At 44.8% G+C, this 14,438-nt stretch overlaps 1 protein-coding gene across 1 annotated transcript in view; it reads right to left on the bottom strand.

The window, feature by feature from the left end:
• Window positions 1–14,438, bottom strand: part of ABCA4 (ATP binding cassette subfamily A member 4) — a gene marked incomplete at its 5' end in the record, with an annotated part of 124,675 nt that overhangs the window by 26,134 nt on the left and 84,103 nt on the right. The window contains 9 exons of the mRNA XM_081056354.1: window positions 573–742; window positions 1,000–1,074; window positions 1,193–1,298; window positions 2,677–2,709; window positions 4,212–4,306; window positions 8,722–8,908; window positions 9,732–9,830; window positions 10,307–10,431; window positions 11,047–11,288. Of these exons, the coding sequence (XP_080912480.1) occupies window positions 573–742; window positions 1,000–1,074; window positions 1,193–1,298; window positions 2,677–2,709; window positions 4,212–4,306; window positions 8,722–8,908; window positions 9,732–9,830; window positions 10,307–10,431; window positions 11,047–11,288 (1,132 nt within the window). The remainder of the gene's footprint in view (window positions 1–572; window positions 743–999; window positions 1,075–1,192; window positions 1,299–2,676; window positions 2,710–4,211; window positions 4,307–8,721; window positions 8,909–9,731; window positions 9,831–10,306; window positions 10,432–11,046; window positions 11,289–14,438) is intronic.

The raw sequence follows: 14,438 nt of genomic DNA, 5'->3' as shown, positions 1-14,438 counted from the left end.
GAGGGCACTCAGAGTATACGGGGACAGGAAATTGAGGACCCTACCGCCAACCATAAACTTGTACTAACAAAGACATTCTCACCAAACACACTACAAATTGAACAAGATGGATATTTTTACTGCCTGAAGGTGTGCAGTAAGAGTCTAAGCCTGAGGAAGGCAAGGATCCGTCGACATCTCTGAAGCCTGACCATCTGAGGGAAATTACTGGAATCTGAGATAATTATTGCTGGGGAAATGAAAAATTTATTGAACTTTCCCAGTTCCCGGCAGTCATTTTGCATACTAGAAAGGAGAGTATTTGTGTAAGCTCCAAGAGCAACTTCTTATCAAGAGCCAAAAGGGAACGGAACCAAATACATACTTCCTTTCTTAATATGGTAAGTATGAGGAGAAACAATGGTCAAGCAGTTTGGTATTCGAAGTGTCACAGTCTTATGATCACATTTTCCTGACTAACAACACCTTGCCATCCAGCCCAGCCATTCACATTAGTGAAAATCCCCTCAGGGTATCCAAGGAGAAGAGGGGGTAACAAGAGAGCCGAGAGGCCGGAGGCCATGAAGGCTTACACTGTAATTTCTGAGAGCTGCTCCTTGGTCAGGTTCAGGGGCTGGCTGATGGCCGTGATGCCATATTCCTCTGGGTTCCTGTCCTGGGGCAGGGTGGCCCGTAAGATGGCATTGTGGGCCACGTTGAGAAAGCTGACCATGGCATGCCAGCCTTTGTTGTTAAACCACACCTAGAGGGCGGAGATGGGCTTTGTTAGGCTGCACTGGACAGGACACCAGGGGCGCTGCACTAACAACAGCTGTTTAAAGAAAAACAAACTGCAGGAAAAAGAATGTGAGGGGGAGGAAGGGTTTGGCAGCTGGAAGACATTCCATGCTAGATTTCAACAGGAGAAGGGATGGAATTTAATTAAGCTGGGAAAATAAAAATAAAGGAACCAGCTCATGTGAACTTTTAGCTCTAGGGCAGGTTATCCAGGGCCAGTACCTTAATGTTGTCTTCAGTTTCTAGATGTTTAAGGAAAGCAGACATTTCTTTAGAGGCCTCTCTGGTAATAGGGCCCTAGAAAACCATAAAGAACAAGCGAGAGGGTTTTTTTTCTCCCTTCTTAGCACTCATGATAATTTCTGTTTCATGGCACGGTGAAAGTGCTGCCCAAATCTCCAGCCTGTTTACATACCCCGCTCACGTTCATTATCTGGCCAAGGTCGCTTAAAAATCCAACAAGTGCTTCCCCAGTGATGGGGAGAACTGGCAGCTTTCCTCCGATGGAAATTCCTCCATACCTGACAAGGGAACAAGAAGTCCTCAGACAAGTGCCATGAACCGTGATGTCTGCTCTACTTCATGCTTGCCAGTAACTCTCTCGGTTTCTGTAGGGAAATGTGTGCTTTTGGGAGAAGCGTCTGGACTAGCGAGTGACATGGCTCCACTTTACAAACCAGCTTTTAATGCTTCCTCATTGCCTCCAGATGAAATCCTGATCCCTTCTGAGCTTGGCCTCTGCTTCTCTCTCCAACCCCTCCTCGTGCCCTTCCTTGAAGGGCATATTCGGCCATGTCCAATCACTTCTAGAGTGAGCTGCCAATGGGTAGGGTTACCTCTGCAGGGGTGCTAGCTTGCTGGGGGTGCCTTTCCCTTTCTTGAGCATCAGGCCAACTCTGACTCATCTGTCATATGTCACCTTCTCTTTGAAGTCTTCCCTGACCTCCCCACATCCCAACAATGATTCCTGTCCTGTGCCAGTCTGCATTTTACAGGGATTTCTGGCAGCACTGGACTCACCTTCATCTGATCAGGCCCAGCCCTGCGGTGCCTCCTCTCAGTGCCTGTCAGTTCCGCCTTCCTCAGTCAGCCCCTCACCACCTCCTGCCTTGACTCAAGCTCTAGAACCTTAGCTGGGATCCTAGCCTTGGGTCTGTCCCGCTCAACCCCATGCTCCACGCTGCTCTGGAAGTCTCAAGTGAGCGTGCTCAAACACATATCTGGGTGTGTCACTCTCTGGCTTAAAACTCTTCAACAGCAGGATAAAAGCCAAACTCCTCTACAAAACAAAATTAATTTGCTGACCTTTATTTTTCAAGGACTCAAATTGCCCCCTCCCATCCAAGGTTCTGCTCCCACTAACGCCCTAAAAAGGTTGGATTTCACTTTTATAGTCTAGAATCAAATCAACATCAGCTCTACATTTACTCTAGAGGCCCTGTTGCTGAGGGAGCCTGGGAGGCCAGCTCACTTCTAGAACATCCCTGGAGGATTCTCCAAACCTCTGGAATCACTCGAGCCTCCAGGATGCCTCAGGAACGGGGTTGAGTCTGAGACTTAAAAGGAATGGGCCAAGGAGTGCCAGGTCATGTGTCCTTTCAGTAGCAGAGTAAACTATTACACGCTCTGAGCTTTTGGAATCTCCCTTGAGTGAGATTGCTCTGGAGCACGTCTTCAGGGAATACCACTTCCCATCTATGTACTCCAAGGAGATCTAGCATGGAGCATCTTCTGGCTCCAGGGTGTCCCTGGGCACATATCTCCCAGGATGCGTCTTGTGATTCCTGAGCACATACAGCACATTCCATCTGCATGGCTTTGAGGTGTGGCTTTTCTATGGGCACGTATTTTAAATAGATCAATTTGAGATTTTCACTTCTGATAAAAATAGTTTCTTACCTCTGTTCGTTGACCCAGAATTTGCTCTTTAAGCTGAGAGTGAAAACAAATCATGCAATGAATATCACAAGGATGGCAGTGGTGTTAATGTTCCTTCCCAAACCCCCACTGGGGTTTCTCAGTCTTAAGGGGCATTTTTGCATTTCCTGATATCCCAGCAACATGGAAACTTCCCCAGCCCAGGAGCCAAGCCTGAATACACATGCCGGAAAAAAAAACCTCAACATATTCTACTGCTGACTGTCCAAGTCACATGCCACATGCTGGGCCTTCTGGGTGGCCCTGCTGTCAGGTCATTTGTCAGACCATCTGGAACCAGACAATAGGACAATGACCATAGCAGTGTGGAGTGAATGCTGCAGCCCTCTCCTCTTCCACCTGCACCAATGAGGCTCTAATAATCACCTGCACACTTGGGGGAAGTTCTGACTTACTCCAAGCCCAAAGTTCAGAGACTGACTTCCAGCTAACCGGGGGTAAAATTGCAAGATATAAGACGAGAAGATGCCAACTTTAGATCTCATAGTTTAAGCCCATGAACTATCTTTATCACCAAGCACAAAATCCAAAATTCCATATTGCAAATTTGCTGCTGAGAACAAAGGTTGGGATGGTTGTTGTTTATTGCATTATTGAATAAATTCTATGCACTCTGCTTTTATTTTTGTGCTTGGTGGCGCTTTTTATTTTTCTACCTGCTGGCTTGACACTGCCTCCTCGGCAGCTGCTTTCGCCATTTGCAGTGTGCTCAAGTTAATTGAGTTCATTTATTCCTTGGGCATGGCTCTGATAGGGGAAGCAACTGAAAGTACTACTAAAATTAGACAATATATTTTTTTAATTTTAAAACCCCAGAGCACAGGAGGCCTGGATCAGGGTCCCTTCGGTTACTCTCTCCATAGCTGACAGGGGCTGCTGAAACCAGTTCATCCCGGGCTGGGTCTTGGTAAGAACAGCTGCAGACCTGAGACAAGTAAACACTTATAGAAGAGGTCACTGGCATATTAAAAGGCAGTGATGCAGGTGATAGTTGCAGTTAAGAGTATCACAGGTACAGCTAACCTGGCCAACCTGTCACTCAGACAGTAGCCCATTGCCTCTATCCTATCTTGGTCTAATTTTTTTCCTTTCTCCCTTTTGCTTCTTACTTTTCCTTCTTTTTTTGTTCCTCTACCTTTTCCCCTTTACTCTTCCGCCTCCCTCCAAACCTTTTCTCTCTTAACTAGTTAAAATATGAGGCTGCATTATTGAATACATTCAAGACTTTCTTATTTGACTTTTAATAGCACATGGGTTAAACATTAAGACTACTTGGCCTACACAAAACAAAAAATAAAAACAAAATTAATCCTCAGTTACATTGTACTTGTATATATCTCATTTGCTTTTTCTGTTGGATGAGGACCTCACATGAGGAAAAAGAAAAAAATTCCACTGCCCTGACTATTGAGAAATCATGTGAATAAATTATCTCCTGTCCTTAGTTATTCTCTGTAGGGAACCAGGATACAAAGCATAAAAGGGTCTCTTCATACCTGCTTCGTATAAGAGTGGGATATGTTTTTACTAAGAAGTCCGAGATGTTCCTGTCTGTAAGGTCTTGTAGAATTTCAGTGCTGCGCTGTATTCTCTGAGGCAATAAGACATTAGCATTAATTGCTTTGGGATTTGAGGCCTTACAGTTTGTGAAACTGCTTGTTCTTCCCCCAAAGTGGACTCGGCTGGTGGGAAATGAAGCTACCAAAGAAAGCCCTGGCATTTCCCGTGTCCCCGCATCAATGATATGGGACTCATTCTTGATCCCTGTCTTTTTTCCAATTCATTGACAAGACCGGATAGCTCTAGCTCCAAGCCTCTACTTACACCTCGCCTAGACCTCTACAGAAACTTCCAAACTGGTCTTCCCGATTCTACCCTTGGCCCTCCATAAGATATCCCTCACCCAGAAGCCAGATTGAGCTTTAACAATGTAAATCAGATACCCCAGTCACCTTGCGTGGCACACTCTAGTACACCCTAGGATCAGATCCAAATTCACTACCGAGGCTGATACAGCCTTCGTGATCTGGCCCTGCCTTGCTCTCTGGAGTCACCTGCTGTCCCTGTCCTCTTCCTTCTCACCCTCCCCACCTAGCCTCCCTGTTTCTCAAATGTACGCCTCCTTCCGGAGGCAGCTTTGCACTGGTGGTTCCCTTTGTCTGAAATGCTCTACCTGGACAACCGCACATAGTTAGCTCGTCATCATTCAAGCCTCGGCCCAAATTGTATTCCTCAGAGAGGTACTTTGCATTTCTGGTCACTCTCTATTATAGTCTACTGTTGTGCTATCACAGCCTCATCTGGAATTTTCTAATTGATCTGTTTACTTGTTTTTGTCTGCTATACCCGTTTGAGATAAATTCTCTGAGTCAGGACTTTCTCTGACTTGTTAGCTGTGGTGTCCTCAGCACCCAGAATAGTAGTTGGCATACAGTTGAAACAATGAATTTGTGACATAGATGAAAGAATTCAAACAGTACCTCACAATTTACAAAGAACTTCAAAATACATCTAGGATTGGAAGCTAGTAATCAAAAGCCATTGGACTCCATATCCCATGATTTTTTATACATATATATGTGTGTGTGTATATATATATATGTATATATATATATATATATAAATTATATTTGACATGCAATATTGAGTACAGTGTAGAGAATAGAGTCAATGGAATTGTAATAGATATATATGATGTCAGAGGGGCAATAGATTGGGGGAGGGGGTTACCACTTTGTGAGGGGTGAAATGTCTAACTATTACATTGTTTTGTACACCTGAAACTAAAAAAAAAAAAAAGACATTGGAGAGTTAAGAAGCATGAATGTGTCCACCAGGTGGCACTATTACTCTAAATTTGGGACTACATAGTGTTTAGTTTCTGGTGAAAAAAACCTTGGGTAACTGAGGGAATTTTTGGCGGTGTTAAAACCACCATCATCACATAACATTCTCATTTTTATACACTTTCTGTCTCGCCCTCCCATGTTCCCGTTTTACTTCTTCAGTTCACTTTCTAATACCTCGTTCTTCTCTCTAATGCTAGGAGGAGAACTAGGATCTACTGAATGCTTATTGTGTGACAGGCACTGTGTTAAATGTTCCACATACGTTATATTCCTTAATCCTCATACCCTTATGAAAGAGGAACTATTACTTTAATTTACAGTAATAATCAACAGAGAAAGTGAGGTTCAGCAAGGTTAGCAAACTTGGACCATGTTGCAGCATTTGCGGGTGCTTGACCTAGGATTTGAACCTACATCTGTCTGACTCCATAGCCTTCACTCTCTTCTCTCCATCACCCTGTTCCTCCATCATTGCCTGTTTCTCAAGCTGAGAATGTCACCCAGGGGGAACTGTCAAGCTCCTCTGGTGGAATCTAGGCTGGAACAACGGCTGGTGTCTGGCAAGTTTATGATAAACTGTTTTCTAAAAATTCTGTTAAATAAAATACTCCTATAACTATAGCCCTATGTATTCTAGAAGTCAGAGATGGAGTACTTCCGCCTCAGGACCCACCACCAATCAAACAATGCTAGGAACTCAGGGAAGGGACCTCAGAGAAGATTGCATCCCCCACCCTGTTTTCCAGATGAGGATAGTCTACTACCTCTGAACGAAGCCCATACTCTCTGGCTTAATTCCAGGCTGAATGAGAAAGTGTGTTTGAGTGAGTGGGTGTAAGTATGACTCTGTGTGTGTGTGTGTGTATGTGTGTGTGTGTGTGTGTGTGAGAGAGAGAGAGAGAGAGAGAAAGAGAGAGAGAGAGAGAGAGAGAGAGAGAGAGAGAGAGAGAGAGAGAAGAAGCAGCTTCTGAACAGATGGGTGATGTTCAATTTTGCTCCCAAGAGAGGCATAAATGATAAGGCAATGCACAAGCGAAACAAAATCATAGAAATGCTTTTCCAGGACTTTGGCTGTAGTGGCCTGTTAAATTTTTTTCTCCAGGACTTTGGCTGTAGTGGCCTGTTAAATTTTTTTCCCCCAGAGACCGAGGACTAAGCACTGAAAGTAAGATTCTGTAAGCTAGACAGGCAGCCGTGAAGTTAGGATTCACCGAGGAAATGGAATCTCCACACAGCTACTCTTGCCTCCCCTCCCTGCCCTAGCCAAGAACTCAGGGTGCATGGTCACAGCCTCTGTGTCCTAAGGCCGGATGTATTAGAGTAGAAGCAGCCACAGGGGCTCTCAACAAACCCAACAGAAGTAAAATTTCATCTTGGGGTACAGAGAATTGGGACAAGCTCCCCGAGTTCCTCTTTTGGGATCACTGTGATGCTGCAGTTGCCGAGTTATGATTCAAGGGGAAAATAATTGTGCTTGAGAAATATAAAGGTATATGCTTTTAGCATATAAAAAAAGGGAAAAGAGAAAGATAAGAGGCTCATAAACACAGAATCATTTACAAGCCAGGCACTGTGATTGATGATATGGTAAAATTGAGTTGTCGCCCATAACCTGCTCTGCCCTTCTGCTGTCTGCCATTGTAATAGACCGTGTTGTTGGATACAAGGCCACCTGAATAAAGACTACAGTTCCCAGTCTCCCTAGACTTTCAGTTCTGGCCAAAGCTGTATAACTGAAAGTGCTGTGTCGCAGCTTCTGGAAATCTTTCTCAAAAGATAGTGTATTTGCATACTTTGCTCTCTTTCTTTCTTCATCCCTTGTTCCATTCTGCTGCCTGGAAAGCAGATTGTGCCATCTTGGCCGATGAGGTTGAGGCCTGTTTACTATGGAGGAGCAGCAAAACAGAGCGTCGTGGACCACCCCCATAACTTTTACATGAGAGAGAAACAAAGTGTGTCTTGTTTTACCCACTGTTAGTTTCGGGTTGTCATCATTGAGTTGAATCTAATTCTAAATAATACAGTTTCTTTACCCACATTATTTCATTGAATTCTCATAATAATGTAATGAAATAAATTACAGTTATCCTCAATTTACAAGTGAGGAAATTAAGGCTCAGAGAGACCAAGTAACCAACCCATGGTCCTCTGATGCCAAAGCCTGTGCTCGTGCCATTATGTCACGCTGCCTCTCTGGGAATCATTCATTCGTTGGCAAATCATTAGAGATGACCACGTAAGGACCCACTCTGTGCATGTCAGATGGGGGGCCATTATCAACCCAAGACAAAGGCCCCTTCTGTCTCTGAAAGCCCCGGGAGGGGCTCACTGATATATTCTGGAGTTCAGAACCCCAAGAGAGAATGCTACTCAGAGCCAAGGTTGTTGATGTCCCTGCAAAACACAGGCTGTTGGCTCCGTGTGTGTGTGTGTGTTGTGTGTGTATGTTTGTGTTGTGTGTGTGCATGTGTATGCATGTCAGTTACACAGCACATGGCAAGCTTCTTAATTAAGATTGTTAATAAGTGTGCAAATACATATGCATTTGAATAGACACTACAACATTGTTTATAATGGAGAAAACTGAAAACCCACAGGTCCAAGAATGGGAGATTAGTTAAATAAATTAAAGTAAATCCAAACAGTGAGATAGTATGCAGGCATTAAAAACGATGATATAGATATGTATTTGACAGGGATATATGTCCATAATATGCTAGCAAGTGAAAACAGCAGGTTTCAAGACAGCACTTTGAATATAATCCAGTTTGAATGGATAAAAACCAAATGTTATTGGTGGTGGTCTCCAAGTGATAGGATTTTTTTCTTCTGACTTATCTATATTTTCTATATAATTTTTCTATAATGAGCATACTTGACATATAATTTTTTCAATGTTTAAAGATATTTTCTTACTAGATTGAATAGAAGGTAGTTGGTGGAAAAGGAAGCTCTTGGTCAATAACTTCCTTCTAGTGGCTGGACAGGGCCATCTGGGGAGCCCCACTGAGAAAACCCAGAGCCTTCGTTAGTCCTTCACTCAGCCGTCAGTTTGAAATGTTAGTTGGCTAGACACTCTGGAGGCACAATCTATTTCCCCCAAGCCATACTTCGCAGGCAGCTTCAGGGCCCCTGGTTTCCACGGAGGTCATGGTACCTGAGGGGGCGGGAGCCCGCCTGCACCCTGGGGGCATTCGGGGAGCATGGTGAGCTTCTCTCTGGTGCTGCACTCGCATGAAGGTGAGGGGTAGTCTGGCGTCCATTTCTGCTTCTGGAACAGCTGGGTGACGTTCACGGACACCGAAGGGGTCGTCCAGGGGGTTGAGTTGCCACAGGGGTACTCCCTCACGGAAGACAAGAAAATATTTCACAGTCAGCTAGAAAGTTGAGAGAGCTCCCTAGAAATCTGAAATAGTGCCCGATCGTCTGTGTCACAGCCTTTCCTCCTTGTCCTCAGACCCACTCGTTTTCTTCTTACTCTCTTACAGGTTAGTTTGTGCTCAAGAAACATCAAGACCAGGAATGTTTTTTGAATCACTAAGTGTGGGGCTAGGGAATAGTCATCTAGTTTTGTGGATGGTTTTATCTCTTTTTTCTCTTCTGGTGGCTCTAGTGGTTAAGAGAAGAAATAAAACAGGAACGTGAAATTAATCTATTTTGGTCCTTAACAATAGCTCTGAAAAAGACTGGACGAAAAAGCATTAAAATTGTACTGACCTTTTAAAATTATTGGAGGATTTCAACTGCCCTCTGTAACGCCCTTCTCTATACTTACAGCAATAATGGAAAGTTGGCCATATTGGTAATTAATGCCATCTAGGTCCAATTCCCCAACAGCACATCTCTCGTCTCCCTCCTAACCCTGTTCAGATTCCTTTAAATAGGTTGTGGGAAGCATATGTCAGCTTAGTATGGAACTTTTAACATTGGAAATTATAGAAATAGAGAGTTGTCTAGTGATGGAGGGGCTTTTTGAGAGGTAGTAAACACCTTTGCATGCAGGTGCTGAAGGAGAAGCTGGGTGAGTGCTGGTCAGAGAGACGGAAGTGTCTGAGTAATCCGGAGCAGGATTGAGTTGGGGACTCTCCCAGCCCTGCCACCCCGGGACCCCACCATCTGTTCTCCCAGGGCAGCTGTTGCACAGGGCAGGGGTACACAAGGACTTACGGAAGCCACTCTTCCTTTAGGCAGCGGTTGCCAAAGCCTGGCTTGTTCAGGAGGACCTCTACAAGTGCCGCGAGCCGCTCGTTGCCTGGCTGGTCCATGCTGGACAAAGTGAGAGGGGCTTACTCAATGGACATGTGACTAGGACAGAGGGACAAAGCAGCCAACATGCAACTCAACAAGCATTTTACTGAGTGGCTACTATGTGCCAGGCATGTACACAGCGTACAGAATGCTACATTGGGGTGGTTATAGGTCTCCTGGAAAGGGGGAGATCTGAACATGCCTAGTGATTTGATGGCATATTATGTCTGGATCTGATAAAGATGGAGCTTCAAGCACTCACCCAACCTTTACTTTCTCTTTCCTTATTCCTGGCAGTTCTGCTTGTCCACTGGGATCACCTTTCCCAAGTGGCAGTTCCATTAATTTCCTTTCTGAGGGTGCCTGAGGACTCCAACTACATTGGTGACTGTCCCAGGGAGTGGGAAGGTTAGAGCCCCACCAAGCAGCATGTGACCTAGGAGCCTCGGAACCCGTGGAGGCAAATGATGACCTCTGGGGACGAGTCTACACACCTGAAGAAGGTGTACTGCTGCCCATATATCCAGGGGTGAAGGGTCAAAGCAGGATATTCACCAAAAGAAGGGATGATGATGGAAAGCATCAGAGCCAAAAACACAAAAGTGGCTGGAAGCACAATCTGTGGGAAAATAAACATGGTGACACGGAAGACACACACATACACACACACACACTTATCCTGAAGCCTCATAACTGGGCCTTGGTGGAAGCTCAGGCTTCTGGGGAACATTATGGGCGGCACGTGCAAAGGTCAGATGTGTAGGAGAAAATAGAATGATTTGGTAACCACTGAAGAATGGTTGAAGTAGGCCAACACGGCACAGTAAGTAGGCCAGTGTTTAGCCAGAGGTGAACAAGAGTTTCTTTTTCTAGAGAAAAAAGCATAAAAAGAAAAAAAGAGGACAATGACTTGGATATGTAGGGTTATTGCAAAAATGAATGAAAACATGACTTTACCCTTCATTGTAAAAATAATGATAATATTAACATGTTCACTATTCTATTTTCTCTGCTAAGTGAGGTCAAATACTTACAGAAAAGTGTTGTGTTAATCAGGAATCAAAATGAAGATTGAGAAGGAGGAAACAGAGCCAAGAGAACTTAAAGAGGGGGCTTCCTGCTGTGTTTGAGGCCACATGCACAGAAAAGCCTGGGAGAGGATGGAGGGGCCAGGAGAGGCCAGGCAGGCCCTGGCCATGAGCCGCTAAGCCCAGCCAAAGACCTTCAGTAATACCTGGGCCAGGAAGTCCTTGTGGCTGCGGGCACAGTGGTGGAATCTCTTGACCAGCAGCGCCTGCACGTGTTGGATGACGAGCCGAGCTCCCGTGTGGAGCCCCGAGGAAGGTTGGCCCTCGGCAGGAGGAGCTGGCTCCGCAGAGCAGGTGCTGGAGCCCTGGGCAGTCTGTGTGGCCTCCTTGCTAGGATCCAAACAAGGGTGTCGCATGCTAATGGTTTCTCTTTTCTGCTGCGTGCTGCCTAAGAGTGAATTAATAATTTATAAAAACGCGCACAAGGTCTGAATCTCATATGCTATTTTTTTCTTACTGCACTGGTCTTCCGTCCATTGAAGTCAGTGACAAAATTTCAGGCTCGGGAGGTTAATAAACTCTTAACATTCTATTTTTTTTGTGTGTGTGTAAATCATCTATAGACAGAATTGCCTGAAATCACTTTAAAATTCTCTATGAAAGTTAACGAGAACAGGATAGACCTAAATGCATTGACAGAGGTCTAAAACGTATAACTAAATTTAAAAAATGAAGTTGCAGAACGATATGTGTAATAAGATCACATTTATGTTAGAGAACACATATATCATATGCAAAGAAACATGATATTTTGATATCATGATATTTTGAAAGATTGCCCACCTGTTGACAGAGGTTAACACAGCAGGTAGAGCTGGGTAAGGAATGGGGGATGAAGTGGGAAGGGTGATTTTAGTCTTCTTTGTATGATTTGAAGTAGTGGAAAGACTAATGAACTAGGTGTTAGGAGACCTGGGTTTAAATCCTGACTCTTACTAGATAAGTTTGGCTAAGTGATTTATCTACCTGAATCTGAGTTTACTCATCTGTTAAATGAAAATGAGAACATTTCCCAGGGTTGTTATAAAGATCAAATAAGCTAACACATGTGAATATGCTTTATCAACCATTGCAAGTTGTCAGTTGTGCTGAAGCTATAGTGTATCATTACTGTTTAATATTCATTTGCAGAACGTGTTATTGGACATAAAGGGAAAGCCTGGGGGATCTTTCGTTGGTCCCCAGCTGCTTTCTTAACCCTTCTAAAGTATCCCAGGACAAGGGCAGCTGCAAAGGCGGTTGCCTCAGCTCTGTCGTTCTTTCAGCCAGCGTTCTCAGGCACCTGCAGTGCAATGCAGCAGGACTGGCTGGCTGCTCAGAGGGCAGAGAACTCCAGGCTCACTGACTACGGCATGCCAGAGTCCTGGTTCTCTAGTCTATGTTCTCCTGATGTGGGCTCAGATTTGATGTCTGCTGTGGCCGGCCCTCCCTCTGGACCCCTGCTGCCTCTTATCATGTCTATCCCTGATGCCCCATCCAGCCTGGAGCCCACTCTTCCAGCCAGAGCCAAGTTCACAATTAGAATCACAGTTTGTCCTGACTCTGCTGCCCTCTAGTGGCCACTGGCTGTGAGCCGTGCCCTTCAGAAGTGGCGCTGACCTTCTTGGTACCATGCAACATGTGACCTCAGTGGACAGGTTCCTTCAGACTCTGCAGACTAGATCAGAAAATGTCATCCTCTAAAACTGAGCCAATTCAAAACAAATGCATTTAGCCATCTGAAAAATGGAAGGCAGTGCGAGTTTGGTCTCCTGGGTCCTAGATTTGAAAGCTAAAACCAGGGAACGAGACTCAGAAGCCTGTGTGACTTTAAGTCATCCAAGCTGTGTGAACTCAGTTTCCCCCAGGTAGGGCTAATCCCTGCCTTATCCACCTCATGAGATAAGAGTGACAATCAAAACAATGCATGTTAAGTGCTTCCTAAAGTATAGAGAGCTACACAAGTTTGAGGTAAGAGATGATTTGTACATGTTGAAATTAGGCTGTTGTTAAATCTTAATCAGAAATTGTATACTGGGTTAAGACTTGGCATGTATTAACTCATTTAATTCTCTCAACAACCCTAAAACGTCAATAACATTATTACCCTCATTTTGCAGATGAGGAAACTGAAATACAAAGATGGTAAGTATTTACCCAAAGCTACTCAGTTAGCAAATTGTGAAGCTCGGATTTAATGTTTGTGGTTATTCTTAACCACTACGCTTATCTCTTTGGATCATTCCATTCTAGCCCAGGCCGACCAGCCTTCTGATGTGTAATGCATTCTCCTGAGAGGGCCTAATTACTAAAAAGAAGTATCCTCTGCAGATGAAAGTCCCAACTCTGGAATCCAGCAGAGCTTCTAATATAAATTAGCATATTTTCATTCTGATCTTGGTTAATGTGAGTCTTTGACTTTGGCCGAGTTGAGAGAATTCAATTTCTGTGTCTGCAAAGCTGGGAAGAAAACCTGGGGCCCTGTGGTGAGCTGCTCCCATTTCCTCCCAAGGACTGCCCTTCGCTCCCCACTCTGCCAAGGTGGCCACCTCTTCCGGCTACCACACAACCTACCTGGGTAATGGAGCACATCTGGGCTGGAATATTTGACCATTGCAAGCTCTAGGCATAGCTGACAAATAAACTTCTGGAATCACTTATGAAGCAAGATGAAAACCATATTATCTCAAGAGCTGGCACCAGAGATGCCACAGGGAGGAAACAGTTGTTGCATAGGAAAACACTGTGATATGCATACTGGGTAGAGGGAGGTAACCAGTGGCAGGAGCCCAAGGCAGCAAAGGAGAATTGCCACATAGCTTTGCAGGAGAGAGGAACACGAATGGGGATAGAGGAGCCAGTGAGAGGGTTTTATCAGGGTGGGTGGATGCCTGTTGTTCCATCCGAAGTGTTGTGGCAGGTAACTCCTCCTACACGTTCATCTGCCCACCCCCACCCTCCACAGTAAAGTCTGCTGCACTCGTGAATGCTGTGTGCCTTGGGGGTTTTGGTAGAAATCACAGAAGCGGCTAGATGATACTGAGGCTCCCATATATAGAAGAGAGTCCCCCAGCATCCACTGGAATTGTGGTCCTTGCAGTTTCAAATTTCCACAGGGCATTCATTATAGGAGGGTTCAGAATAATTTTATCTTGATCTCAAAGCAGTCGGGGGATCCTAGCTGGCATCTGGGTTGTATTTACTGTCACCACTATCTCTAAGGACTCTGCAGGCTATCACTCACGCAGACAGGAGCCAACCAGAGGCCTGGTGGAGATAAGAGGGAGGAGATGAGGATGGTGACTGACGTGGCAGGACCAAGAGACATGGAAGTGGGATAAGAAGCTCAGGGATGGGGGAGCTACCAGCCTGATTCATCCAGTGTTCCCTACCAGACCTAACCCCATTTGTCCTTCAAAAGAACCAAGAATGCCAAATGCCTGTTATTTGGGGGTTAGATAAATACTACGGAGGACTGTTTATCTGCTTTGTTTCATGAATTTTTCCTTAGATTGTCAAGCTAGAACTTAGGGGAGGGTTATGGGGAGGGAATAAGCTA

Source organism: Rhinolophus hipposideros (genome assembly GCF_964194185.1).
Source record: "Rhinolophus hipposideros genome assembly, chromosome: 8".
NCBI classification, from domain to species: Eukaryota; Metazoa; Chordata; class Mammalia; order Chiroptera; family Rhinolophidae; genus Rhinolophus; species Rhinolophus hipposideros.
The sequence above is the reverse complement of the archived record's forward strand: the minus strand, read 5'-3'. Positions and strand labels throughout refer to the sequence as shown.